The sequence below is a fragment of the Papio anubis genome, chromosome 18 (assembly GCF_008728515.1).
Source record: "Papio anubis isolate 15944 chromosome 18, Panubis1.0, whole genome shotgun sequence".
In the NCBI taxonomy this organism is placed as follows: domain Eukaryota; kingdom Metazoa; phylum Chordata; class Mammalia; order Primates; family Cercopithecidae; genus Papio; species Papio anubis.
The window spans coordinates 21,127,722-21,153,117 of NC_044993.1; the positions used below are offsets into that span (position 1 = coordinate 21,127,722).

Below are 25,396 nucleotides of genomic sequence, written 5' to 3' on the forward strand. Positions count from 1 at the left end.
ACAAGGTCAGGAGATCGAGACCATCCTGGCTAACACGGTGAAACCCCGTCTCCACTAAAAAATACAAAATCTACTTTTAAAGGATTCACCAAAAAGAGTGTGTATGTATTTATGCAGAGATAATGCAAGTGTGACAAAATGTAAAACTTTTTAGAAAAATAAATGCTTATCATAACCCACTGGACTGATTTTTGTAGTCTGCTACAAACTTTACTAAGTAAAGTTTGAAAAACACCTAAGTGAGGCTGGGCACGGTGGCTCAAGCCTGTAATCCCAGCACTTTGGGAGGCCGAGATGGGAGGATCACAAGGTCAGGAGATCGAGACCATCCTGGCTAACACGGTGAAACCCCATCTCTACTAAAAATACAAAAAAATTAGCCAGGCGTGATGGCGGGTGCCTGTAGTCCCAGCTACTCGGGAGGCTGAGGCAGGAGAATGGCTTGAACTTAGGAAAGACTCTGTCTCAAAAAAAAAAAAAAAAAAAAAAAAAAAATCCACTGGCCTCAGCCTCCCAAAGTGCTAGGATTACAGGAGTGAGCCACTGTGCCCAGCCAAAAAACTCTTTTTTAAAAAAGAGACAAGGTCTTGCTATATGGCCCAGGCTGGAGTGTAGTGGCTGTTTACAGGTATAGTCATCATGTACTACAGCCTAGACCTCCTGGGCTCAAGTGATCCTCCTGCCTCTGCCACCCCAAGTGGTGGGACTAAAGGTGCATGCCACCGTGTCCTAAACCACAAATTCTTTCATGTGCCAATCTCTCTCTCTAGCCACATTGAGCCTCTCCTTAAATACAGCATAACCCCCCCTACCACAGGGCCTTTGCACACACTCCTCTCTCTCTCTGTCTCCTTGCATTCCCACTCTGATTTTACAGTTAACTCCTGACATCTTTCAGATCCCAAGCCAAAAGCTACTTTTTCAGGGAAATTTCCTTCAACCCTCCCAAACTAGATCAGATTCCCCTGTGAAAAACCCTTCTGGCTTTGTATAACTTTCTTCCATAGAACTTATTACAACTTGTGATTGTATCTTTAGTAGTGATTGGCCAGGCGACATGGCTCACACCTGTAATCCCAGCACTTTGGGAAGCTGAGACGGGCAGATCACCTGAGGTCAGGAGTTCAATACCAGCCTGGCCAACATGGCGAAACCCCATCTCTACTAAAAATACAAAGAATTTAGCCAAGTGTGGTGGCAGGTACCTATAATTCCAGCTACTTGGGAGGCTGAGGCAGGAGAATTGCTTGAACCCGGGAGATGGAGGTTGCAGTGAGCCAAGATCGCGCCATTGAATTCCAGCCTAGGATATAGAATGAGACTCTGTCTCAAAAAATAAAAAATAAAGTTTACTAGTGATTAATTGCCTATCTCCCCCACTAGAATTTGCTAATCACTGTCTCCCAGCATTTAGCACTGTGTTTAATTGTTGAATGAACAATTTCATAATTGAATGAACTATGAAAGTCACGTGACCCAACAATTTCACTTCTAGAAATCCAGTCTAAAGAAATATGTATACAAACTATTCCAGCTATAACAATACTGCTATTCCTCCTGCCACAGGCACTTAACATTGATGTACTCACTACATGCTGTTGCATACACAAACTCATTTAATCCTCACTATAACCATATGAGATCCCCATTATGATACTCATTTTACAGATGAGAAAACTGAGGCACAGAGGTTAAGTAACTTGCCCTAAGGTTCCACAAGTAGTAAGTAGACAGATTCAACCCCGACACAGTGGCTCTGGGACCCCAATTTAGGAACTCTCTACATTATAATACAGATGTATTTCATGCAAACTTCAACAGCAGAAATTTGAAATGGTGCCATAAATATTAGTCTTGCTTTTTATGTAAAGTTTGAAGAAATGCAAATCTCCCAAACTGAAACTTTTAGGTTACATAATTTCAAAGCTGGAGAGAGTAGTGAATTGTAAGCATCCCCTTGCCGCCCCCCTACCCCATACATATACTTCACGTGTTCATATGAGAACATAAGACTGGAATCATAGGAATTATGAATTATTTGTGGCTTTTTTCTTCAAGACGAGTCTGGCTCTGTTGCCCTGGCTGGAGTGTAGTGACGCGATCTCGGCTCACTGCAAGCTCCGCCTCCCGGGTTCATGCCATTCTCCTGCCTCAGTCTCCCAAGTAGCTGGGATTACAGGCGCCCACCGTGGTCTCGATCTCCTGACCTCATGATCCACCCACCTCGGCCTCCCCAAGTGCTGCGATTATAGGTGTGAGCCACCGCCCCCGGCCTATTTGTGGTTTTCAAGAATGCATCCTTTATATCAATGCAACCACCCTGTCCTAGGCTTTAGTGCAGCAATATTTGAGTTTAAGAAAAAACTTACAAGCTCCTCTTGGGGGAAAAATAAGAACAGAAATGAGTGTCTGCTTTAAGACTAGAAATCAACTTTTATTCAGCAAAATGCTTGCTAACTAGATTTTGAAATCTAAAGAAAAACTTGAGGAAAAAATGCACTTTGCATTGACTGATGACACATTCTCAATCTCTCAACACCCAGAGAAAAAAATGCTAGTGTGAATCAATGTGGTAGTTTACTTCTGAGTCATGCAATTTCAAAGTTTTTGAGTTTTGGTAAATTCATATGCTTCTGAAACTACTATTATTTAGATAGTCATTAAAACAAAAGTTAGTATGAAAACTAATTATTTTTAAATGGTATAGTAACCTTAAGTTTACAGCACAGTCTGTCTTAGAGGTATTGTTTAAACATAAAAGCTCGATTTATCTGGATCATGTTAAGATGAACAGTTCACTCGATCATCTTTCTACAGCAGTCTTTCCTAATAAGGCAATTACTGATAGTTAGATTGCTAAAAATCCAAACACTTTACAATTTTGATGTTAACGCTTCCCCACCACCACATCTGTAAAAGATAAAAGTAGAAGATCGGCTAAATAAATCCTGGTACATTCACCATGTAAAAGACTACGGCGCTATTCAAAACAAGATAGATGTGTATTTAACAGTCTGGAAAGATGCCTGTGATAAGTTAAAAAGCAAGTTACAGAATGACATTTGTATGCATGATATAGTCCAATTCTTGTTTTTAAAATTCCTGTATGCATACATAAGTTTTTTGTGCCAAAAAAAAGGGGGTCTACAAGGATTCTTATAAAATCAGTAACTGTGTGCTTGCCCTTAGAGAGTAGAACTGGGGAAGAAAAGAAATTTCACGTATTTATTTTTCTCTCTTTATTTTTTGTTTTTTTGGAGACAGGGTCTCACTCTGTTACCCAGGCTACAGTACAGTGGTGTGATCTTGGCTCGCTGCAACCTCTGCCCCCCGGGCTCAAAAGATCTTTTTTTTTTTTTTTTTTTTTAAAGACAGCATCTTACTCTGTTGCGCAGGCTGGAGTACAGTGCAGTCATACAATCTTGGCTCACTGCAACCTCCACCTCCCAGGTTCAAGCGATTCTCCTGCCCCAGCCACCTGAGTAGAGTAGACAGGACTACAGGCATGCATCACCATGCCTGGCTAATTTTTGTATTTTTTGTAGAGACGGGGGTCTCACTATGTTGCCCAGGCTGGTCTTGAACTCCTGGGTTCAAGCAATCCTCCCACCTCAACCTCCCAAAATGCTAGAATTACAGTTGTGAGCCACCAAACCCAGCCTTCATGTGTTTATTTCTGACTTGCTTATATTGACAGGCACTAGAGTTCAGTGGTGTAAGCTCAGTCTGCTTAGGTTTGAATCTGGGCTCTACTACTTACTTAGCTGTGTGATCTTGGGCAAGTTACTTAACTTCTCTGGCCTCAGTTTCCTCACCTGTAAAATGGGGACAACAATAGTACCTCCCTCAAGGGATGTTTAAGGATTAAATGAGCTGATGCATATAAAGTACTAAGAACTTTATCTGTCACATTATAAGTGCCACATATTTTATTGAAAAAAGTGTGTCTTTACAGTGAACATATTTTCATGTATTAATTTGAAATCCCAACCAACCATCCCTGTGTAAACAACGTAAAATGGTATACATTGGGGAGAAGACGATAAAAAATAAAAAGCTCCCCAGGCAATCTGATCACCAGCCAAGCTTGCAAACTACTGACTCAGAGGCCAAAAGCAGGGATGAACCAGTTGGAGTGGGGCTGAGCTCCAGTTGGGGAATGCAGGAGACTTCTTTCTGGAAGCGGAAAGAGACCATAAAAGACAAGAGAAGAGCAGGTCTCGAAGTGCGGTGGGAAGCCTGGATGAAGCGACTCTACAGGGAGAGGGCAGTGTGTGGGCCTGGCGTCGTGTCCTGGCTTGTGTGGGGAGAGCTCACAAGTAGCTGTTTCTCCCCTGCCTCAAGTTACGACAAGATGGGGCTTGCTGTGCAAATGTGCAAAGGCCGCTCAGAAGGCAGCCAGCCTTCAGCAAGACACCCAGGAGAGCAGCCGAACTCTCCACCTGGGCCCTCTCACTGGCCAGTTTCCCACGCACGCACAGGAGAGTTAGGGCCTCAAGGTTGAGGAGCCTGGACTCAGTAACTCGCCTCAGGCCACATGATTTGGGATAAGAAACAGCTTAGAATCCATTTTTCCCTTGCTTATGCTGGGATGTACACCATCAGGTCTCTTCCCACTGCTGGGTTTGACGAGAGTCTGAAGAATTTCCAGATGGACGCAGGTACAAATCATTTCTCTAGACCGTAGTTCTAGCTTCTCTATAAAATGACTGGGGGCCAGGAATGATGGCTCACGCCTGTAATCCCAACACTTTGGGGGACCAAGGTGGGCGGATCACTTGAGGCCAGGAGTTCAAGACCAGCCTGGGCAACATAGTGAGACCCTGTCTCTTAAAACAAAAAAAGAAGACTGGGAGATCTGGGGAATACCTGTGGTCCCCAAATTTGGAGGAAGAGACTTCTCAGAAAGATGTACATGTGTTCTTAGACAAAGTTAATTCCTGGGGATCAACGATTTCCTAAAGAGAATATGCCCCTAAAGTTAGAACTCAAGCAAAAATACCTTCTACTTCTCCTAGCGCACAACACAGGCTGTCAAGGTCTCTTGCTAATAGGTAACTTCCAACTTTACGCGGTCTCAAACAAAAGGGGGGCTACCGAGATTGAAGGAGAAGAGGGCCTGGGATTATACCTCCCTATTCCCCATCTCCCCATTTAGCTCTAACATGCCTCAGAGTCCTAGGAAAAACCAGATCTTTCCTCCTGGTGTTCAGTATCACCTGGAGAGGCTCCCACGAGAGGAAGCAGTCCACCAGCCCTCCCACCTCCTGGCTCTGTGGCCTTGGCTCTCAGCCTTCTCCTCAGATGTTAGATAGCCACAGAGCCAGAGTCCTGAGTTCAAAGATGGGGTCGAGGGAGAAAGGAAGACATTTGTTTGGCTTTTTGAGACAGAGTCTCGCTCTGTCTCCCAGGCTGGAGTGCAGTGGCGCAATCTCGGCTCACTGCAACCTCTGGCTCCCGGGTTCAAGCAATTCTCCTACCTCAGCCTCCCAAGTAGCTGGGATTACAGGCGTACGCCACCATGCCTGGCTAATTTTTGTATTTTTAGTAGAGACAGGGTTTCGCCATGTTGGCCAGGCTGATCTCGAATTCCTGAGCTCAGGTGACCCACCCACCCACAGAGGCCTCCGAAAGTGCTGGGATTACAGGTGTGAGCCACCGCACCCAGCCAGTTTGGCTTTCTTTCCCCAGGTGAGGCATTCTGGTTCACTGCCCAAGCAGCAGGTCCCCAGCACCCTGAAGTCCGGCAGACAGAGGCAGCTGCAGCCTGGAGGGAATGTTGTCAGCTGGAGGAATTTGCAGACCTCTGATGCTCTAGGTAACCCAGAGCCCTGAGAATGCCCAGATTTGGCTGGGGGAGGAGGAGTGAGTGGGGAAGGGTCTGTCAAGCCCTTCTACCCAGAGCAAGAGGTGAGAGGTCTTTGCTGCTGGAGGCAGGTGGGGGTGGGGTGAGGAGAGGCAGAGCAGATTCTCTGCAGAGGACTGTCAGTTTGAGTGCTATCAGGCCTGGTATCTGAACCCTCCTTGTTCCCCCATATCTTAAAAGGGAGGCCAGAGGTCCTGGGCAGAAGTGCCTGCCACCCCCCACCCTCCTGGCGATTAGCAGGGGCCTGTGGAGGGAACAGGAATTCAAAGCCCTTGGGCCAGAAGTTAACTATTTCCAATCTTCCTCTAATTTGGCTGGGGCCAGAAGACTCCAAATGTATTTCCCTTTCCCACCCTGATTTCCAAATGGTCAGTGCCTCATATTTAGGGGGTCACACCTGTGTTCAAACTGTGACTCCAGAATTTATTAGCTGGGTGACCTTGGATAGTTACAAAGTGACAAGCCGAGGTTTCCTATCCAGTTAAATGGGGCCAATTCCACCCACCCCACGGGGCTTTTAGGAGGATTAAAGGGGCTTATGACATGAAGTACATAGTGTGATTGTGGAATGCAGGGAGCTCTCAAGTGGTATCTGGGTGGCGGTGGTGAGTTTTCACAGCCTTTCCTTGCCAGCCCTGCTGCCTGGGGTGGCAATGCCAGGTGACTAAATGAAATGAGAAAAAGGCGACTGAGGCAGATATGGTCCTCCAGTCTGAGAAGCGTGAGGGGAGTCAAGAAGGGTTGCTGGGAGTGGGGGCCAATATCCTGGCTCCAGAGAAGACTTCAGAGACCCTGGTCTCCATACTGGTACAACTGGGACTTCAGCTATTATGTCTCCATACTGGTACAACTGGGATTTCCCCAAACACGCTGCTACAACACTCTGCTGCCTCTGGTATGGGGTGAGACAAATTTCAAGCGGGGCTGGACCCTGCCTATGCCTCACTGGCTCTCTCCACCTCCCACTCCATGATCCAGACATATTCAAGGTATCCAAGTCCCTGGAACCCTGGTGTTGTTCCTCTGCCGGAACACTCCACGCCACCTCTCATGCCCAACTCCCTTGCCTAATTCTTCTTCCTCAGCTGCCAGCTTGGACATCAGTTCCTCGAGGTTTCCCCAAGAACATGTCAGCAGCCCCTCCTATGTGACTCTATATCACTCCTTTCCCACCTCCCCCTCAATCTCTTTTTTTTTTTTTTTTTGAGACGGAGTCTTGCTCTGTCGCCCAGGCTGGAGTGGAGTGGCTTGATCTCGGCTCACCGCAACCTCCGCCTCCTGGGTTCAAGCCATTCTCCTGCCTCAGCCTCCCGAGTAAGCCGGGATTACAGGTGCTTACACCACCATGTCGGGCTAATTTTTTTTTTTTTTTTTTTTTAAGCAGAGATGGGGGTTTCACCATGTTGGCCAGGCTGGTTTCGAACTCCTGAGCTCAAGTGACCCGCAGGCCTCGGCTTCCCAAAGTGCTAGGATTACAGGCACGACCCACCACGTCCAGCCCCACCTCAACCTCATATATACATATATTGTATTTATTTTGTCTGTCTCTCTACACTAGCAGGTAAGTGGCCCTCTGAGGCTAGGATTTTTGCACACTTTGTTCAGTAATGAATCCCCAGCACCTAGAACAGTACCTGAACCCTAATCAGGAGTTCACTGAGGGTTAGGAGCAGTGGCCTTGCTCACCCTGAGTATCTAGTACCCAGCAGGTACTCAGACATTTGTTGGCTGACTGACCATTTCAACTTGGCCTTGGATCTCAGACACTTCACTGTTTCTATAATAAGAGAGGAGCTGGATTTGAACATGTTGGCCAAATAAGGAGGCTGCTGCCCACCCACACACTGGTCAGGATAAAAATCTCCACCCAGGGCCATGCACAGTGGCTTACACCTGTAATCCTAGCACTTTGGGAGGCAAAGGCAAGACAATTGCTTGAGGCTAGGGGTTCAAGGCTAGCCCAGGCAACATAGTGAGACCCCTTCTCTATTTAATGTATTTTTTTTTTGGAGACGGAGGCTTGCTCTGTTGCCCAGGCTGGAGTGCAGTGGTGCAATCTTGGCTCACTGCAACCTCTGCCTCCCAGGCCCAAGCAATACGCCTACCTCAGCCTCCTGAGTAGCTCTGATTACAGGGGCACGCCATCACGCCAGGCTAATTGTTGTATTTTTAGTAGACGCGGGGTTTTGCCATGTTGGCCAGGCTGATCTCGAACTCCTGACCTCAAGTGATCTGCCCACCTCGGCCTCCCAAAGTGCTGGGATTACAGGCGTGAGCCACTGTGCCCAGCCGCAAAAATAATAATAATAAATTTAAAAATTAAGAAAAAGGCCGGATGCGGTGGCTCACACCTGTAATCCCAGCACTTTGGGAGGCCTAGGCTGGCGGATCACGAGGTTACAAGATTGAGACCATCCTGGCTAACATGGTAAAACCCGGTCTCCACTAAAAACACAAAAAATTAGCCAGGCATGGTGGCATATGCCTGTAGTCCCAGCTACTCAAGAGGCTGAGGCAGGAGAATCACTTGAACCTGGGAGGAGGAGGTTGCAGTGGGCCAAGATCATGCCACCGTACTCCCGCCTGGGTGACAGAGGGAGACTGTCTCAAAAAAAAAAAAAATTTTTTTTTTTTTTTTTTTTTTTTAGATAAAGTAGAGGCGGCCGGCGTCGTGGCTCACACCTGTAATCCCAGCACTTTGGGAGGCCAAGGACGGTGGGTCACGAGGTCAGGAGATCAAGACCATCCTGGCTAACACGGTGAAACACTGTCTCTACTAAAAATACAAAAAATTAGCTGGGCATGGTGGCACATGCGTAGTCCCAGCTATTAGGAGGCTGAGGCAGAAGAATCACTTGAATCCGGGAGGCGGAGTTTGCAATGAGCCGAGATCATGCCACTGCACTCCAGCCTGGGCAACAGAGTGAGACTCATCTCAAAAAAGAAAAAAAAAATTAAAAACAAATAAATCTCCACCCAGGAAGAAGTTCTCACTTATGAAATTCAGGGCCCTTTCCAGATTCCCTTTCTGCTTTTGAGGAAAGAAGCGAGCATCAGGATAAGGACAAAGAAAGGGAAGCTTTTCTCCCCCAAGACAAAGGATGAGGCCAAGTACATAATAAAGACTTGCTGTCTCTTAGCATAGGGCCAGATGAAAATCAAGACTCCAGAAGGGGTGGGTCTGGCAGGGAGACTGTTGGGGTGGGAGAATGCAGGAGACACCTCACTACTTCAGAACAGAGAGGAGCCGATATCTCAGTCCAGGATCACGGTACTGGAATCCTCAGTCAGTTAACCCGGCAATTGTGCCCCAGGTGTATAACTAACAATTAGGGGTGCACAGGTCACCAAAAGACTTGCACAAAATGGAACTACTGAAATGCCCATCAACAGCAGAACTGTGGATAGTCACATAATGAAATACTATACAATGAGAATCGACTAGAACTACATCCAGAATTATGCAAGAATCTCTCAAGGGTGCCGTGAAAGCAGTCAGAGCTAAGGGGATAACTCTATGATCCTCCTACAGAAAGTTCAAATGCAGGCACATTCACCTGTGGTACTTAGAAGAGTGGTTATCTTGAGAGAAGGGTTGAAATTAGGAGGAAAGGGGCATCTAAGGCCCTGGTAATGCTGTTTCTTATCTGTGTGCCAGAAACACAGGGGTTTTAAGTTTGCGACATTCATCGGGCTGCACACTCATCATTTGGGCACTTTTGTCTACATTTGTTATTCTTCAATAACATCTAGTCTCTGAATGGAGACCATTCAGCCTCAGGACCAAAGCCTCAACTGACTGGAGCTGGGGAGGCCCTTCCCTCCCTCATCTTCCATCATCCTCCAAATGCTTTGCAGAGCTATAGTTTCTGGCCCTAGAAACTCTTTGCTTGTCATGAACAATAACTTCTTTGTGCAGTAGGGAGGTGAGAGCACCCTGCGCTGGGTAACCTAGGAACACAGTGGCACATGAGGAGGTGGGAAGGGAGACTAGAGGTTTGAGACCTGCTCCCCAGGCACAAGCTACTGGTGATGCAGGACAGAGTCTTCAGCAAGGTAACCCTACTCTGCTGCTAAGCCAGGAAGGCAGCCTGCTAGGCTTGAAGCTCCAGTTCCCATTCATTCCTTAGAGCCAGATTTATGGATATCCCCCTGGGCTGTGGAGGCAAAACACCAGGGTTGAAATCCTGGCCGTCTGTTTACTGCACCAGTGACCTCTCACTAAGTTCCTCAACCTCATTTTACAGCTAAGTGGAAATTATCAACAACTCCTTTGCAGGACAGCCCACAAGCACAGAAAGTTACTAAATTAGGGCCCGTTGGTCACCTCCAGTTGGTCCAGTCCTGCCACCGCACCCGCCAGCTGTGTTCTCCATGCAGTTCAACAAGGGCCCCTCATACTGGCTCTCGGCCGAGGTCAAGAACCGGCTCCTGTCCAAATACGACCCCCAGAAGGAGGCAGAGCTCCGCAGCTGGATCGAGGGGCTCACCAGCCTCTCAATCAGCCCCGACTTCCAGAAGGGCCTGAAGGACAGAATTATGTTACACACACTCATGAACAAGCTGCAGCCAGGCTCAGTCCCCATGATCAACCGCTCCATGCAGAACTGGCACCAGCGAGGAAACCTCTCCAACTTCATCAAGGCCATAGTCAGCTACGGCATGAACCCCATGAACCTGTTTGAGGCCAATAACCTGTTTGAGAGTGGGAACATGACGCAGGTGTTGTCTCTTCTTGCCCTGGTGGGGAAGGCCAAAACTAAGGGGCTCCAGAGCAGGGTGGACATCGGCATTAGGTACTCAAAGCAGCAGGAGCGGAACTTCGACTACAACACCACGAAGGCCGGCCAGTGAGTCATTGGGCTGCAGATGGGCACCAACAAATGTGCTAGCCAGTTGGGCATGACCATGTACAGCACAGGAAGGCATCTCTACAGCCCCAAGAACCACATCCTGCCCCCATGGACCACTTGACCATGAGCCTCCAGATGGGTACAAACAAGTGCGCCAGCCAGGTGGGCATGACGGCTCCCTGGACGCAGCAGCAGATCTATGACACCAAGCTGGGCACCAACAAGTGTGACAACTCCTCCATGTCCCTGCAGATGGGCTACACGCAGGGTGCCAACCAGAGAGGCCAGGTCTTTGGCTTGGGCCGGCAGATATACAATTCCAAGTACTGCCCACAAGGCTCAGTGGCCGACAGGGCTCCCTCGGGCACCAATGAGTGCCCAGGCCCAGGGGAGGCCCCTGAATACCCCCCTTACTACCAGGAGGAGGCCAGCTACTAAGGCTCCCAGCATGCTTTCTCCCCACGTCGTCTCCCTGTCTGGGTTTTGGGGTTTTTCTGTGTTTTTTTTTTTTTTTAACCTGTTCAGTGTTGCCAATCAACCGAGGGTCTGTGAGTGGCGGCATGGGATCTGGTATCAGGGTTTTGCCCCTTTGCCTTGGTTCCTTCGCAGAACTGGGCCACTGGGTTGTGCGGGAAGGGATTAAGGCCGCATCCCGATGCGTGTAGAGGGTCCCTGCTGGCATGTCCAGGCTATGGGCTGCTGTGCTGCAGAGAAGAGACCTGCGCATGGAGGTAATCGCTCCCCGAAGGTTTCCAGTTGCCTTGCCTCTTCCCCCGTTTGCTGGCCAATCAGTTTGTGGTTTCTGCACCCACAAAAGTTTCAGGAAGTATTAACAAAAGAAAAATATGGCCGGGCGTGGTGGCTCACATCTGTAATCCCAGCACTTTGGGAGGCTAAGGTGGGCGGATCACCTGAGGTTGGGAGTTCGAGACCAGCCTGACCAACATGGAGAAACCCTGTCTCTACTAAAAACACAAAATTAGCCAGGCGTGGTGGCGCATGCCTGTACCAGCTACTTGGGAGGCTGAGGCAGAGGAATCGCTTGAACCCAGAAGGTAGAGGATGCAATGAGGTGAGACCACACCATTGCACTCCAGCCTGGGCAACAAGAGCAAAACTCTTGTCTCAAAAAAAAGAAAAATAAATATATTTTTTTCCCCAAGGAATGGGGCAGGGACAGTGGAAATGAGTCCCCTGGGAGAGGGGGCCTGGCCAGGATGCTAAAATATCTCAGGCTCCTGAGTGGCTGGCTTTCTCTAGGACCCTCAAGCCTGCCTAGGGGCCCAGTGGGGAAACTGAGACCCGCACAAGGAAGTAGAATTCTGAGTCATTGGGGCTAAGCCTGACCCCCTCTCCATGCTGACCACCCCCTACTGTGGTCCTCAGTAGGTTTTTTTTTCTTTGAGGCGGAGTCTCCCTCTGTTGCCCAGGCTGGAGTGCAGTGGTGCAATCTTGGCTTACTGCAACCTCCACCTACTGGGCTCAAGCGATTCTCCTGCCTCAGCCTCCCAAGTAACTGGGATTACAGGCACACACCACCACACCAAGCTAATTTTTATATTTTTAGTAGATACGGGATTTCACCATGTTGGCCAGGCTGGTCTTGAACTCCTGGCCTCATGTGATCTGCCTGCCTCAGGCTCCCAAAGTGCTGGAACTACAGGCGTGAGCCACCATGCCTGGCCCCTCAGTAGGTTTTAAGAAGCTCCCAGCCCTCCTTCTCCCCTTCTGGGCCTGACCAGCTATACTGTTTCATCTCCCATGGCCACACACCCCACCCAGGGGCCCTGCACCGTGAGATGTGAAATACCGACTGTGGACCAAATGCAATAAAACCTCTGTTTTTAAGAAAAAGAAAAAAATTACTAGACTGTTAAGCTCCCCAAGGACAGGGACTTCATTTTGTCCATTGCTTTAGTTGAAGTTGTAGAACAGTGCCTGATCTATGCAGATGCGAAATATATGCTTACAGGAAGAATGAAATGTAAATAAAGGGCATACCCCAGAGTAGGGACTTCCACAATAAAAGGCCGTTTTCACACCCAGAGCTGAAATAGACAAAATCATCTTGATGTTAACTTGTGCTCAGTCAGATGCATTATTGAACCTGGAAGTTTCCTCCCAAAGCTGATGATGGTTAGTTTTTAATCTGACCCAAAGGCTGACTATGGGTCAGCTGAACCTGCTGAAGGCCATAATGAAGGACTGCATCTGTTTGACTGCCATTAAGCTGCCTCTCTCAGTTGTTCGCCCTTAAGGATGAGTAGACCACTGTAGGTCACTCACTTTTAATCACTGCACTGACACCATGAAAGTTCCCTCCTCCCGGCCAGGCGCGGTGGCTCAAGCCTGTAATCCCAGCACTTTGGGAGGCCGAGACGGGCGGATCACGAGGTCAGGAGATCGAGACCATCCTGGCTAACACGGTGAAACCCCGTCTCTACTAAAAAAAAAATACAAAAAACTAGCCGGGCGAGGTGGCGGGCGCCTGTAGTCCCAGCTACTCGGGAGGCTGAGGCAGGAGAATGGCGTAAACCCGGGAGGTGGAGCTTGCAGTGAGCTGAGATCCGGCCACTGCACTCCAGCCTGGGCGACAGAGCAGACTCCGTCTCAAAAAAAAAAAAAAAAAAAAAAAAAAAAGAAAGTTCCCTCCTCCCACCTCTCCACTGTCAGCTTCCAGACTACACTTGAAGAAAGGTGGCCCCCAGACTGTGGCACTGGGATGGGGGAATGTGCCAGCTCTCCTTCCCTCCAGATTAACCTTTCCTCTTAAGCTAGGCAAGACCCCTCACTTGGGCCCTTAGAGACTAAAGCCAAACCAATTTCCTCTACATGAATGTTTCTGGAAAACCCTAAAATAAAAAAAAATAAAAAAGACTAAGCACTCTTGGGGCAGGGGGCCAGGAGAGCTTGTTATTTAGAGCTATGGGATTCAGGGATCCAACATTCTACCCTCTCCACTCAGGCCCTGCTTTCTGCTAGTAAAAAAATGCCAGGGAGCTGGGCATGGTGGATCCTACCTGTCATCTTAGTGCTTGAGAGGCTGAGGTGGGAAGATTGCTTGAGCCCAGGAGTTTGTGACTAGTCTGGGCAACATAGTGAGTGAGACCCCATCTCTAGAAAACATTAAAAATTAGCCAGGCATGGTAGCACATGTCTGTGGTCTCAGCTACTTGGGAGGCTGTGGTAGGAGGATCACTAGAGCCCAGGAGGTAGAGGCTGCAGTGAACCGTGATTGGGTCACTGCATTGTAGCCTGGGATGGGTGACAGAGCGATACTCTATCTCAAAAAAAAAAAAAAAAAAAAAACCAGGGAACTTTGGGGTCCGAAATTTCCATTCAAATCCCACCTGATCACTGCAGTGATGACTTGGTGAAGCCACAGTCATGTAGGCTTCATCTATAAAATGGGCCGCCCTTCACAAGGTTGTCAAATTCATTCATAATTAATAATTCATAGAGGACTGGGCATCCTGTAAGGTGCCAGGTCCTGGACATATACCAAGAGGTAAAGGTTGTGTCTGTCACCCTCAAAGAAGTTCATGAGCTGTTTGGCTTAGTGAATCCAATCCATTAAGCTGTGCCTCTGTTTCTCCACCTTCGAGACCTCAGGCAAGGCTAGACTATGGGATTTCTGAAGTTCAAAATTCTGAGATTAAAAGCTCAGCTTGTTTAATATTTACCTCACCTGCTTCAAGGGAATGTTAGGAGGATAAACCAAGCTCAGAGTTGCAAAAGGGCTTTGAAGGGGAAGATGCACATACAAACAAGGCATTAATTACATCAGATAAGTTCTTTGAGCTGAACTTCATAGACGCCCTTGATATTCATAACCCAGGGGCGAACAACAGGGGTGATTGTTCCTTAGCAATATGGAAACGTGTCTGCTTGGCTAAACTTGAGAGTGTATATGTTCTTGCAGGATAACCCTTTCAACGTGGCTGGATCCGGGCTGGGGCTGTATGTTTTGAGGATGAGGAACTAGGGTGCGGGTGGGGTGGTAGAAAAGTGCCAGCTGAAGACCAAGGGTAGAAATAGCAAGATGTTTTGTTGGGAAGTCCCAATTTATTGGGACTAACTGGACCAAGAAATGCGCTTTTACTTAAAAAAGAAAGCAGCAGCCCATGCCACCGGAAGCCTACTCTAAGACCCAGCCATGTGGCAGGGAGTTTCAAGGTACGCCAAGCCCATTAACCCGTCCTTTGTTGTATAACCCAGGTGTGCTCCTGGCACAAACCCACCATTTTCACAGTGGAAAAGCAGACATCCGAGAAAGCTGAATTTCCTCTAAAGGTTTAAAATGCCTGACGTCATCGGGAAGCACACGCCAACTCAACCATGAAATCCAAAACCTGATCACTGCTTCCCCCCAAAACCTCAAGCCTAGTGAAGTGACAGCTAATCTGATATTTTTTGCTTCAGTAGGAAAGAAGGTACAGACAACTTGACTCAAAGCTATAGCCTGCTCTGGGAGGCTGTAGTCAGAGAACTTGACAATGGGGGTGGGGTGTAGATTTGGCAGAAGTCTGGTTAGCAATAAGGCTTCCTCAGGGAGCCGGAATTGGATTTGGGGCCCTGCCCGAGTTCACATTTTTACAGGTTGGCTGAGTTGCAGTTTGTTAGCCAGCCAGTAATAAACCCCTGCGCAAGAATTTAAAGTTTATGAGGCATGGCTTCTTAATGCCTCTCCTCAGCTCCCTACAGCCAAGGGTTTAAAGAGCCTAGCCTAGCCCGGGTGTTAATTGTTTTGTCAATCTACAGTTACTTGGAGAAAGAATTTTTTTAAAAAGGGCTTCCACAGACTCAAGGTCCTCAATCCTCTTTTGGAGAAATCAAAGAGCCACTCTGTCCCCTCGGCATTGACAGCCCCACATGCAAGCAGTGGGAATTTGTGCCTGGGATGAGGAGTAAGTTGATGGAGATTTTAGAAGAATGCTGGGTAGCAAGGATTCTCAATGTTTTGAAAGCCAGGTAAGCCACAGTTCCTTCCCCCCAAAAATGAATACTCAAATTCCCAAAAATTTCAGTGTAAGGATCCTCTGAAACCCCACCCAAGGATCCAGGGTTATACCCGTTTAAGAACTAAGGTTTCGCCGGCGCAGTGGCTCACGCCTGTAATCTCAGCACTTTGGGAGGCCGAGGCGGGAGGATAACGAGGTCAGGAGATCGAGACCATCCTGGCTAACATGGTGTAACCCCGTCTCTATTAAAAATACAAAAAATTAGCCGGGCGTGGTGGCGGGCGCCCGTAGTCCCAGCTACTCGTAGTCCCAGCTACTCGGGAGGCTGAGGCAGGAGAATGGCGTGAACCCGGGAGGCGGAGCTTGCAATGAGCCGAGATCGGCCACTACACTCCAGCCTGGGCGACAGAGCGAGACTCTGTCTCAAAAAAAAAAAAAAAAAGAACTTAGGTTTCATCCCTTGCTGGAGCCCCCACCCATTGTCCTCCTAACCGAGAGGGAGAAAGCCCTCCACTAGCCAGCAACAGTCTGGGTCTCATAAGACACTGGTTCTCCTCACTTAAGTTGCACCCCCCACCCCCTCAGGTTTTTGAACTTGGGGTGGGGTGTAGGAGTAACTGAGGGATCAAAAATGTGCTTTGATCTCCCGTCCATCGCCCCCATAGCCCTAGGCCTGCCAGCTTGGGACACTCTCCCCCTCAGACTTCCCCCAGTGACCTAGCATCCCAGGCCCGAGACGCTGGGGGCGGGGTGGTTCCCTACGTGATAGCCCCAGCCCAGGTGTGCCAGGGCCCAGTTTCCAGGCAGGCTGCAGGGGCGCAGGCCCTCCGGGAAGGGCAGGGTTAAGAGTGCATTCCAGCTGCCGAGGAAGAAGGGGGGCGGGGTAGGGGAGCGCGGAGAAAAGAAACAGACCCGGTCTGTCTGACGGAGACACAAAGCACGGTTCACAAAGGGGGCCCGAGAGGGGCGAAGGGGGCTGCCCGGGGCACGGCTCATCCCCACACCTGCGCGGGGGTTGGGGGAAGAATGTGGCCGGCGCATTCCTCTGCTGGGGCCAGCGGGGGAGAACTTCCCACGTCGAGACTGGGTGAGGGGCTCAGCCATCCGGCACCTCGGAGGAGGGGGTAAAGGTAGGCAGTGGCTACCGGACGGGGGCTGGATGTCACAGGCGCTCTGCTGCCCAGCTTTCTTCGTCAGCTACCACCCCCAACCCTAGCCCTAGACCCCGGGGCGCGTTCTGCGCCTCCCCGGGACTTGAGGTGGCGCCAGGAGTCCCTTGCCCCAGCCCGAACACCCCTCGCGCGGGCCACACCAGAGCGCTCACGTTGCGGCCCCTACCCCGCGGTTCCACCCGGAGGGTCTTACCTTTCCCCAGGGCCTGGCTGGGCTCCTGCTCCGCGCCTCCCGCCTCCAAGGTCACTTCAGCCTCCCCGAAGATCGCCCGGCACGGCTCGGAGGCCGCGCATTGCAGCCAGCAAACCTGCGCCCGAGGGCAGAGGGGGAAGACGGAGGCTGGGTCATAGGAGTGCCCGGCCCTGCACTCCCCACCCTGCAGAGTCTCACAGGCCCTCTGGGACTCCCTTGGCCCCAGGGAGCGCAGCCCCGGGCTCTCCCCGACGCCACTTCCCCAGGCGGACCCCGCCCGCCCCCCAGGGAGCGGTCCCGGTCGGGGCCAGGGCTAGGCTGTGGAGTACCTGGATGAGGAGGAGACACGCGAGAGGTCCACGAGGGAGCCCCATGGCTGCAGAGAGAGGGGTGAGGCAGCTGCCGCGACGGCGGGCCGGTGCTCCGCTCCGCTCTCGCCCCTTTGAGCACCGCAGCCCGGGGGAGCGAGCGGGAGGAGGCCAGGTGAGCGCAGGTGGGTGCTGATTGGTCCAGCACCACGAGGTCCCGCCCCTTCGCAGGTGGTACCGATGCGGGCGCGGTTGAGGCCCCAGCGAACCCCTCCTGGCCTCCCGGATACCCTCCTGCGCTCTCCTTGCTTTTCTGGAGCTGTTCTCTGCAGGAACTCAGCCCCTGTCTCGCAGTTCTGAGTTAGAGGAGAAAAGAACACCCAGCGTACTCCTCAGCCTCCGCAGTACGGGAAGAGAAATGTTTCTTTGCCTTGCGGTTACAGCGGAAAAAAGTGGAGACACATCTGAAGTCTACTGAAAACAGAGGCTCCGCATTCATGATCCCCGGAGGCGCTGTTATCCCAAAGCTTTGAAGCAAGCCCGTGTGTCCTCCTACACGCGGCTATAGCGGGGCCGCCCAAGCCTCTTTCTCCACCTCCCGTGCCAGCCCGCCGGGGAGGATCCTCTCTGGAGTTTAAACTAGCAGGTCCCGAGGGACTGCGTTTCTGAATTGGATACAACTTCCCCATCTATTTTTTTTTTTTTTTTTTTTTGGAGACAGTGTCTCGCTCTGTTGCCCAGGATTGCAGTGACACGATCTCGGCTCACTGCAGCCTCGACCTCCCGGGCTCAAGCGATTCTCCTGCCTCAGCTCCCGCGTAGCTGAGACTACAGGCTTCCTCCACCACACTCGGCTAATTTTTAAAAATTTTTTGTAGAGATGTGGCAGGGCTGGGAGGGGGGGAGGGTCTCCCTATGTTGCCCAGGCTGGTCTCGAACTCGTGACTCAAGCGATCCTCCGCCTCCCAGAGTGCTCAGGTTACGGGCGTGAGCCGCCACACCCAGGCTGCTGCTTCCATTACACAGCTAAACAAATGGAAGCTAGGAGAGAAAGTCCCAGAGTTTGGAAGCTGTAGTGGTGCCAAAGGGTGCGAGCTAAGAGGATGGTTACTAGTCCCATAACCTCCAGCACCCCTACCCCCCATGTAAATAACGCTTTCTCAACTTTCTGTAAAATATAAATAAAGGCAATTTTTAAAACGCAGAGGTTTTGAAATTAGTCTGAAATGCTGTATATAACCTGCGTAAAAACTGCTTGCTGCGCAAAGCAGCTTCCAGAGAGTCTCCCTTGGAAAACAGCTCTCCCACACTCTTCCTAGGAGATAAACGCCAGACCTGGGATTCATTCCTCTACGTTACTCCCATTCCACTACGTTAAACATGAAGTGCTTTCCTCTTTGCCGTACACAAGTGGGCTCTGGCCATAAAAACGGTCCTGAGTTTCAATCAGTACCCTGGCAAGCCCTTCCCCACGGAGCTGAGCTTTCCTGGCCAGTCTCTCTCGCCGGTCCCCTCACTCCTCCTCCATCTTCTCCTGCTGCCTTGAGAAGCCCTGGATGCCACCTCCTCGTCCTTCTCCCTCCCCGTCCCCAGCTCAGATTTAGGGGTTTGAGGAACGGACGAGACTGGAGAGTTTTTTTGTTTTGTTTTTTTGAGATGGAGTCTCACTGTCGTCCAGTGCAGTGGCGCGGTCTCGGCTCACTGCAACCTCCGCCTCCCAGATTCAAGCGACTCTTCTGCCTCAGCCTCTCCGAGTAGCTGGGACTACAGGCGCCCGCCACCACATCCAGCTAATTTTTGTATTTTTAGTAGAGACGGGGTTTCGCCATATTGGCCAGGCTAGTCTCGAACTCCTGACCTCAGGCGATCCGCCTCCCTTGGCCTCCCAAAGTCCTGGGATTACAGGCGTGAGAAACGGCGCCGGGCCTGGAATTTTAAATGACAGATTCTTTGACCTTCCAGGGCTAACTTGGTAACCTACCCATCCTTCTCCCCGCCAGGCCAGTGGCTAAGCCATGGATTGCTTGCGTTGAGAGGGTGTGGGGTCTTGTTCTCTCAGGCCTAGCACGGGCCCTTGGGCCGGCCCCGCCTGGGTTCAAACCCAGGTCCCACCCCTTAGTAGCAGTGAAGCCCCCGGGAAGTAAAATAAACCCCTTGGACCTCAGTTCTGCATCTGTCAAATGGGGCGGTTATGATCTTAGTATTTTACCCTCTCATAGGTGAGTATTAAATAAATTAGAAGGTTTAAAACGCTAAACATAGTATCTGGCACAGAGCAGGTGCCCAGATGCTGCCTGGTATCATCGCTCTCAGATGCCTGGCGAGCCGTCTCTCTTTCTAGCACCCCCACGTCCCCTGAACTAAGAAGAGAAGCGTTGTAATCCTCCAATTTCATGGCTGAGGGTACAACGAGCAAAGTGGCATCTGGTATCTCGGGAGCACTCCCTTATCCGGCGGCTGAGCCCAGCAGCTGGGGCTGGGACTGAGGCTGGGGGTGAACCACGCGGTGGGGAAAGCCTGGGGCTGCTCTCTGAGCTCCGCGCCCTCCGGGCCTGGATCTCCCACAGGGCGCTTTTTATGCCTAAGGGGGGTCAGGTCTCCGCGCACCCGCGCGGCGCAATGGAGTAGGCCCCAGGCGGGACAGAGTGGCCAGGCCGACGCTCGCCTCGCATGTTCCCCCGCGCCGGCCCGGAGCCAGACGAAGCCATTAGGCGGACGGTTAAACACAAACGAGCCTCGGGATGCAAGCCCTAATTAAGTAAACACCCGGCTGGAGGGCTGTTGAGCGCGCTCATTTCCGCCTCCTTCCTGGGCACTCAGCATTCCGGGCGGGGGCGGAGAGAGGAGCGGAGATTGGAGTCAGCTCTTCTGCCTGCAACGCGGAGCGCACCGCTGCCTTCTCCTTAGCTCCCCTTGTCGGTCATTCACTGGTTCATTCATTTCACAAACATTTGCTGACAGCCGGCGATGTGCCAACCACTTAAGATACAACAGTGAGCAAACAAACATCCCTGCGCCTTCGGACTTGCTATCTAGAGTGTGGAGGGTAGAGGAAAGTGAAAAAAAAACTGGAAATATAATATGTTAGATGGTAACATGTGCTGTGTACAAGAACAAGGACGGGGCCCGGTGCAGTGGTTCAAGCCTGTAATCCCGTTTAGGAGGCTGAGGCGGGTGGATGGCTTGAGCCCAGGAGTTTGACGCCTGCCTGGGCAACATAGCGAGACCTCCGTCTCCACAAAAAATACCAAAAAAATTAGCCAGGCGTGCTGGCACAGGCCTGTAGTCCCAGCTACTCAGGAGGCTGAGGCAGGAGGATAGCTTGAGTCCAGGAGGTTGAGGCTGCAGTGAACTATGATCGCACCACTGCACTCCAGCCTGCTTTATTTTTTGAGGAACCACCATACTGTTTTCCATAGCAACTGCACCTTTTTTTTTTTTTTTTCTGAGACGTCTCGCTGCCGTGCCCAGGCTGGAGTGCAGTGGTGCAATCTCGACTCACTGCAGCCTCTGCCTCCTGGGTTCAGGCGATTCTCCTGCCTCAGTCTCCTAGTAGCTGGGACTACAGGCGCGCACCACCATGACCAGCTAATTTTTGTATTTTTAGTAAAGACGGGGTTTCACCATGTTGGCCAGGCTGGTCTCAAACTCCTGACCTCAGGTGATCTGCCCACCTCAGTTTCCCAAAGTGTGGGGATTACAGGCGTGAGCCACCATGCCAGGCCACGACTGCATCATTTTACATTCCCAACAGCACAAAGTGAGACCCTATCTCAAAAAAGGCGGGAGGGGGTGGATTGGGATTGAAATGGGAAATTGGAAATAAAGTGATTCACAACGTGTTCCAGTCAGGGTCTACCAGGAAACAGAATCGAACTCAGGAGGTTCAAGTCTTTTTTTTTTTTGAGATGAAGTCTTGCTCTTGTTGCCCAGGCTGGAGTGCAATGGCGAGATCTCGGCTCACTGCAACCTCCGCCTCCCAGGTTCAAGTGATTCTCTTGCCTCAGCCTCCCAAGTAGCTGGGACTACAGGCTCCTGCCACCACGCCCGGCTAATTTCTGTATTTTTAGTAGAGGCGGGGTTTCACCATGTTGGCCAGGCTGGTTTCAAACTCCTGACCTCAGGCAATCCGCCCACCTTGGCCTCCCAAAGTGCTGGGATTACAGGCGTGAGCGACCATGCCCAGCCAGGAGGTTCAAGTCTTAAGGAAGGGACTAGAGAAATGGCAGGGTTCAGGGAACCCGGACAACCGGGGTGTTAGTCATCAGAGACAAGCAAGAGCTGGAAGGCATGACTACTTTGAGAACTGAAGGGCAGAGGGGAAATCATGTTATTGGAAGTCCGTGGATAAGGGGACAGGGAAGTGTGGGATCCGTTCCCAAATGCAGCTGTGATCGAGAAAGGCACAGCCACTGCTCACAGCAGAGCAGAGAAAGTGCAGGAAAAAAATACCCCCCCACCGCGTCTCTCCCCTCTTGCCTTTCTTCTCCTGGTGGCACCTCCTGTTCGCCAAACCCACTCAGAAGCCTGAGGCAAGAAAGCCCAGGTTGCATTCTAGAGGGGTCATTCTCCCCAGGCTCAGGACAGGGGACAGAAGGGCAGAAAATGATGGGAGCCGGGAGAGCAAACAAGACAGCCCAGAGGCTTTACTCAGAAAGTAGCATTTGAACAAAGACTTGAAGGAAGTGAAAGAACCACGCTTCTGAAAGAGCATTCCAGGCAGAGAAAACAGGGCAGAGGCCCCGAGGCAGTAGATTACTTGGAACAGCAAGAAAGCCAGTGTGGCTGGAGTAGAGAAAGCAAGTAGGCAGTGAGTCAGAATATGGGAGGGCCAGGAACACACCTTGTAGAGAGCATGTAGGCCATTGTAAGAACTTTGGTGTCTACTTGGGAAAGCAGGGGAGGCAGCCACTGTTGGTTTTGAGCAGAGGAGTGACGTTGAGAAAATTATAAGGGACAAGGGAAGCAGGGAGGCTGGTGGGGGCTCCATTGCAGTTATCCAGGCAAAAGATGAAATGGCTTGGTCCAGGTTGGTCATTATGGAGTGGGTCTGAAACAGTCGGACTTTTTTTTTTCTTTTTCTTTTTGAGACAGGGTCTTGCTCTGTCACCCCGGCTGGAGTACGGTGGCATGATCACAGCTCACTGCAGCCTCAACCTGTCAGGCTCAAGTGTGATCCTTCCACCTCACCCTCCCAAGTAGTTGGAAATACAGGTGTGTGCCATCACACCTGGCTAGTGTTTTGTTTTGTTTTGTTTTGTTTTGTTTTGTTTTGTGATGGAGTCTCACTCTGTCACCCAGGCTGGAATGCAGTGGTGCGATCTGGGATCACTGCAACCTCTGCCTCCCAAGTTCAAGCGATTCTCCTGCCTCAGCCTCCTGAGTAGCTGGGGCCACAGGCGGGTGTCACCACGTCCAGCTAACTTTTGTATTTTTAATGAAGATGGGGTTTTGCCATGTTGGCCACTCTGGTCTTGAACTCCTGACCTCAGGTGATCCGCCCACCACGACCTCCCAAAGTCCTGGGATTACAGGCATAAGCCACTGCATTTGGCCTAATTTTTTAATTTTCTAATTTTTTTTTTTTGTTTTGGTGTAAACAGCTTCTCCCTATGGCCCAGGCTGGTCTCTAACTCCTGGGCTCAAGCGATCTTCCTGCCTCAGCCTCCCAAAGTGTTGGGATTACAGACATGAGCCACCATGCCTGGCATATTTTTTAAAACCCAGAAAATAACAAGCATTGGTGAAGATGTAGAGAAATTGGGATCCTTGTGTGCTGTTGGTGGGAATGTAAAATGGTGTAATAGCTATGGAAAACAGTATGGTAGTTCCTTAAAAAAAAAAAAAAAAAGAACTACCATATGATCCAGCAATTCTATGTCTGGGTATATACTCAAAAAAAGTGAAAGCAGGGGCCAGGCATGATGGCTCAGGTCTGTAATCCCAGCACTTTGGGAGGCTGAGGCAGGTGGATTGCTTGAGGTCAGGAGTTTGAGACCAGCCTGGGCAACATGGTGAAACCCCATCTCTACTAAAAATACAAAAATTAGTTGGGCGTGGTGGTGCACATCTGTTATTCCGGCTACTTGGGGGGTTGAGGTGGAAGAATTGCTCGAACCCAGGAGGCAGAGGTTGCAGTGAGCCGAGATTGTGCCATTGCCCTCCAGCCTGGGTGACAGAGGGCAACTTCATCTCACAAACAAACAACAAACAAACAAACAAACAACAAAAGCAGGACTTAAAGAGATGTTTGTACACCCATGTTCAGAGCAGCATTATTCATAATAGTCAAAAGGTAGGAACAACCCAAGCATCCACTGGTAGATGAATGGATAAGCAAAATGCTTAATAGGTACAGTTTCAGTTTTGCAGGATGAGAAGAGTTCATTGGATGGACACTGGCAATGGTTGCACAATAGGAATGCACTTAATACCACTGAAGAATACACTAAAAAATGGTGAAGATGGTAAATTTTATGTTATGTGTATTTTAACACATTTTTTTTTAATTTACTAAAAAAAAAAAAAAAAAAAAAAAAAAACCCGTGATCAGATTCTGGGTATATTTTGAAGTATTGTCAACAAGATTGACCAAAAGATTGGATGTGGAGTATGAGAGGCAGAGCAGGTCAAGAATGACTCCGGGGTTTTTGGCCTGGCCTGAGCAACCAGCAGGATGACAATACAATTTCCTTTTTTGAGACAGAGTCTTATTCTGTCACCCAGGCTGGAGTGCAGTGACATAATCACAGATCACTGCAGCCTTGATCTCCCAGGCTCATGCAATCCTCTTGTTTCGGCCTCCCAAGTAGCTGGGACTACAGGTGCATACCACTATGTCCAGTTAGTTTTTTTATTTTTAATTTTAGTAGAGATGAGGTCTTGCTGTGTTGCCCAGGCTGGTCTTGAATTCCTGAGCTCAAGAGATCCTCCCTCCTCGGCCTCCCAAAGTGCTGGGATTACCGGTATGAGCCACCGCACCCAGCCAGATAATGCCATTTCTGAAATAGGGAAGGGAAGTGTAGTGGACACTGTCAGGGCCCTGCTTGGGCTCCCCGGATCACTTTTCCAGTTTCTGAACTCACCTCCCTTGGTGCTGTGTGCTGTGCTCCTCACAACCTGCACCTGTAACTAACTCTTCAGTCTCTCTGCCCTTGCAAGGAAGTGCCCAGGAGTTGACTCCCCCAGCCCATAGCCAGTTACCAACTGGTACAGGAATGCGAAAACCCAGTTTCCTTTCCTCCATTTGGACAAACTCCAAGATACCACTTCCTTTCCCAGAGTGAAGCCACCCTCTTTGGGACTTGGCCTGGTATCACATCCCTGTTTGGCTTATTTCTCTTCTTTATCCTGTTTCTCCCACTCATTTACCACTTCCTCCTAGGAACACTTCCTTAATTCACTTCAGGACCAGGTGCCATGGCTCATGCCTGTAATCCCAACACTTTGAGAGGCCAAGGTGGGAGGATCACTTGAGCCCAGGAGTTCGAGACCAGCTCTCTACAAAAAATAAAAATAAAAATAGGCTGGGCGTGGTGGCTCATGCCTGTAATCCCAACACTTTGGGAGGTTGAGGTGGGTGGATCACCTGAGCTCAGGAGATCAAGACCAGCCTGGCCAACACGCCAAAACCCTATCTCTACTAAAAATGCAAAGATTAGCCGGGTGTGGTGGCGCACACCTGTAATCCCAGCTACTCAGGAGGCTGAGACAGGAGAATCACTTAAGCCTAGGAGGCACAGGTTGCAGTGAGCCGAGATGGAACCACTGCATTCCAGCCTGGGTGGGCCACAGAGCGAGAGTCTGTTTCAAAATAATAAATAAATAAAACTAGCTGGACGTGGTGGTGTACACCTGTGGTCAGGAGGCTGAGGTGGGAAGATTGCTTCAACCCAGGAGGTTGAGGCTGCAGTGAGCCATGATCAGGCCACTGCACTTCAGCCTGGGAAACAGAGTGAGAACTTGTGTCCAAAAAAAAAAAAAGTCACTTCAAGCCCATGAATCCTTGTCTCAGGATTGGCTTCTTGGAGTCTCGGGTAGAGC

At 50.2% G+C, this 25,396-nt stretch overlaps 1 protein-coding gene and 1 pseudogene across 2 annotated transcripts in view; one reads left to right on the plus strand and one right to left on the minus strand.

The window, feature by feature from the left end:
* The window catches only part of LOC110742052, a 13,998-nt pseudogene extending 2,841 nt beyond the window's left edge, over positions 1-11,157 (plus strand).
* Positions 1-18,098, minus strand: part of CDH3 (cadherin 3) — a 58,932-nt gene extending 40,834 nt beyond the window's left edge. For both annotated transcript variants that reach the window (XM_021932100.2, XM_021932099.2), the window contains exons 1-2: positions 17,375-18,098; positions 17,046-17,160 (exon numbers count right to left, since the gene is read on the minus strand). In XM_021932100.2, the coding sequence (XP_021787792.1) occupies positions 17,046-17,160; positions 17,375-17,419 (160 nt within the window). In that variant the 5' untranslated portion in view covers positions 17,420-18,098. The remainder of the gene's footprint in view (positions 1-17,045; positions 17,161-17,374) is intronic.
* Positions 18,099-25,396: the final 7,298 nt, after the last annotated feature.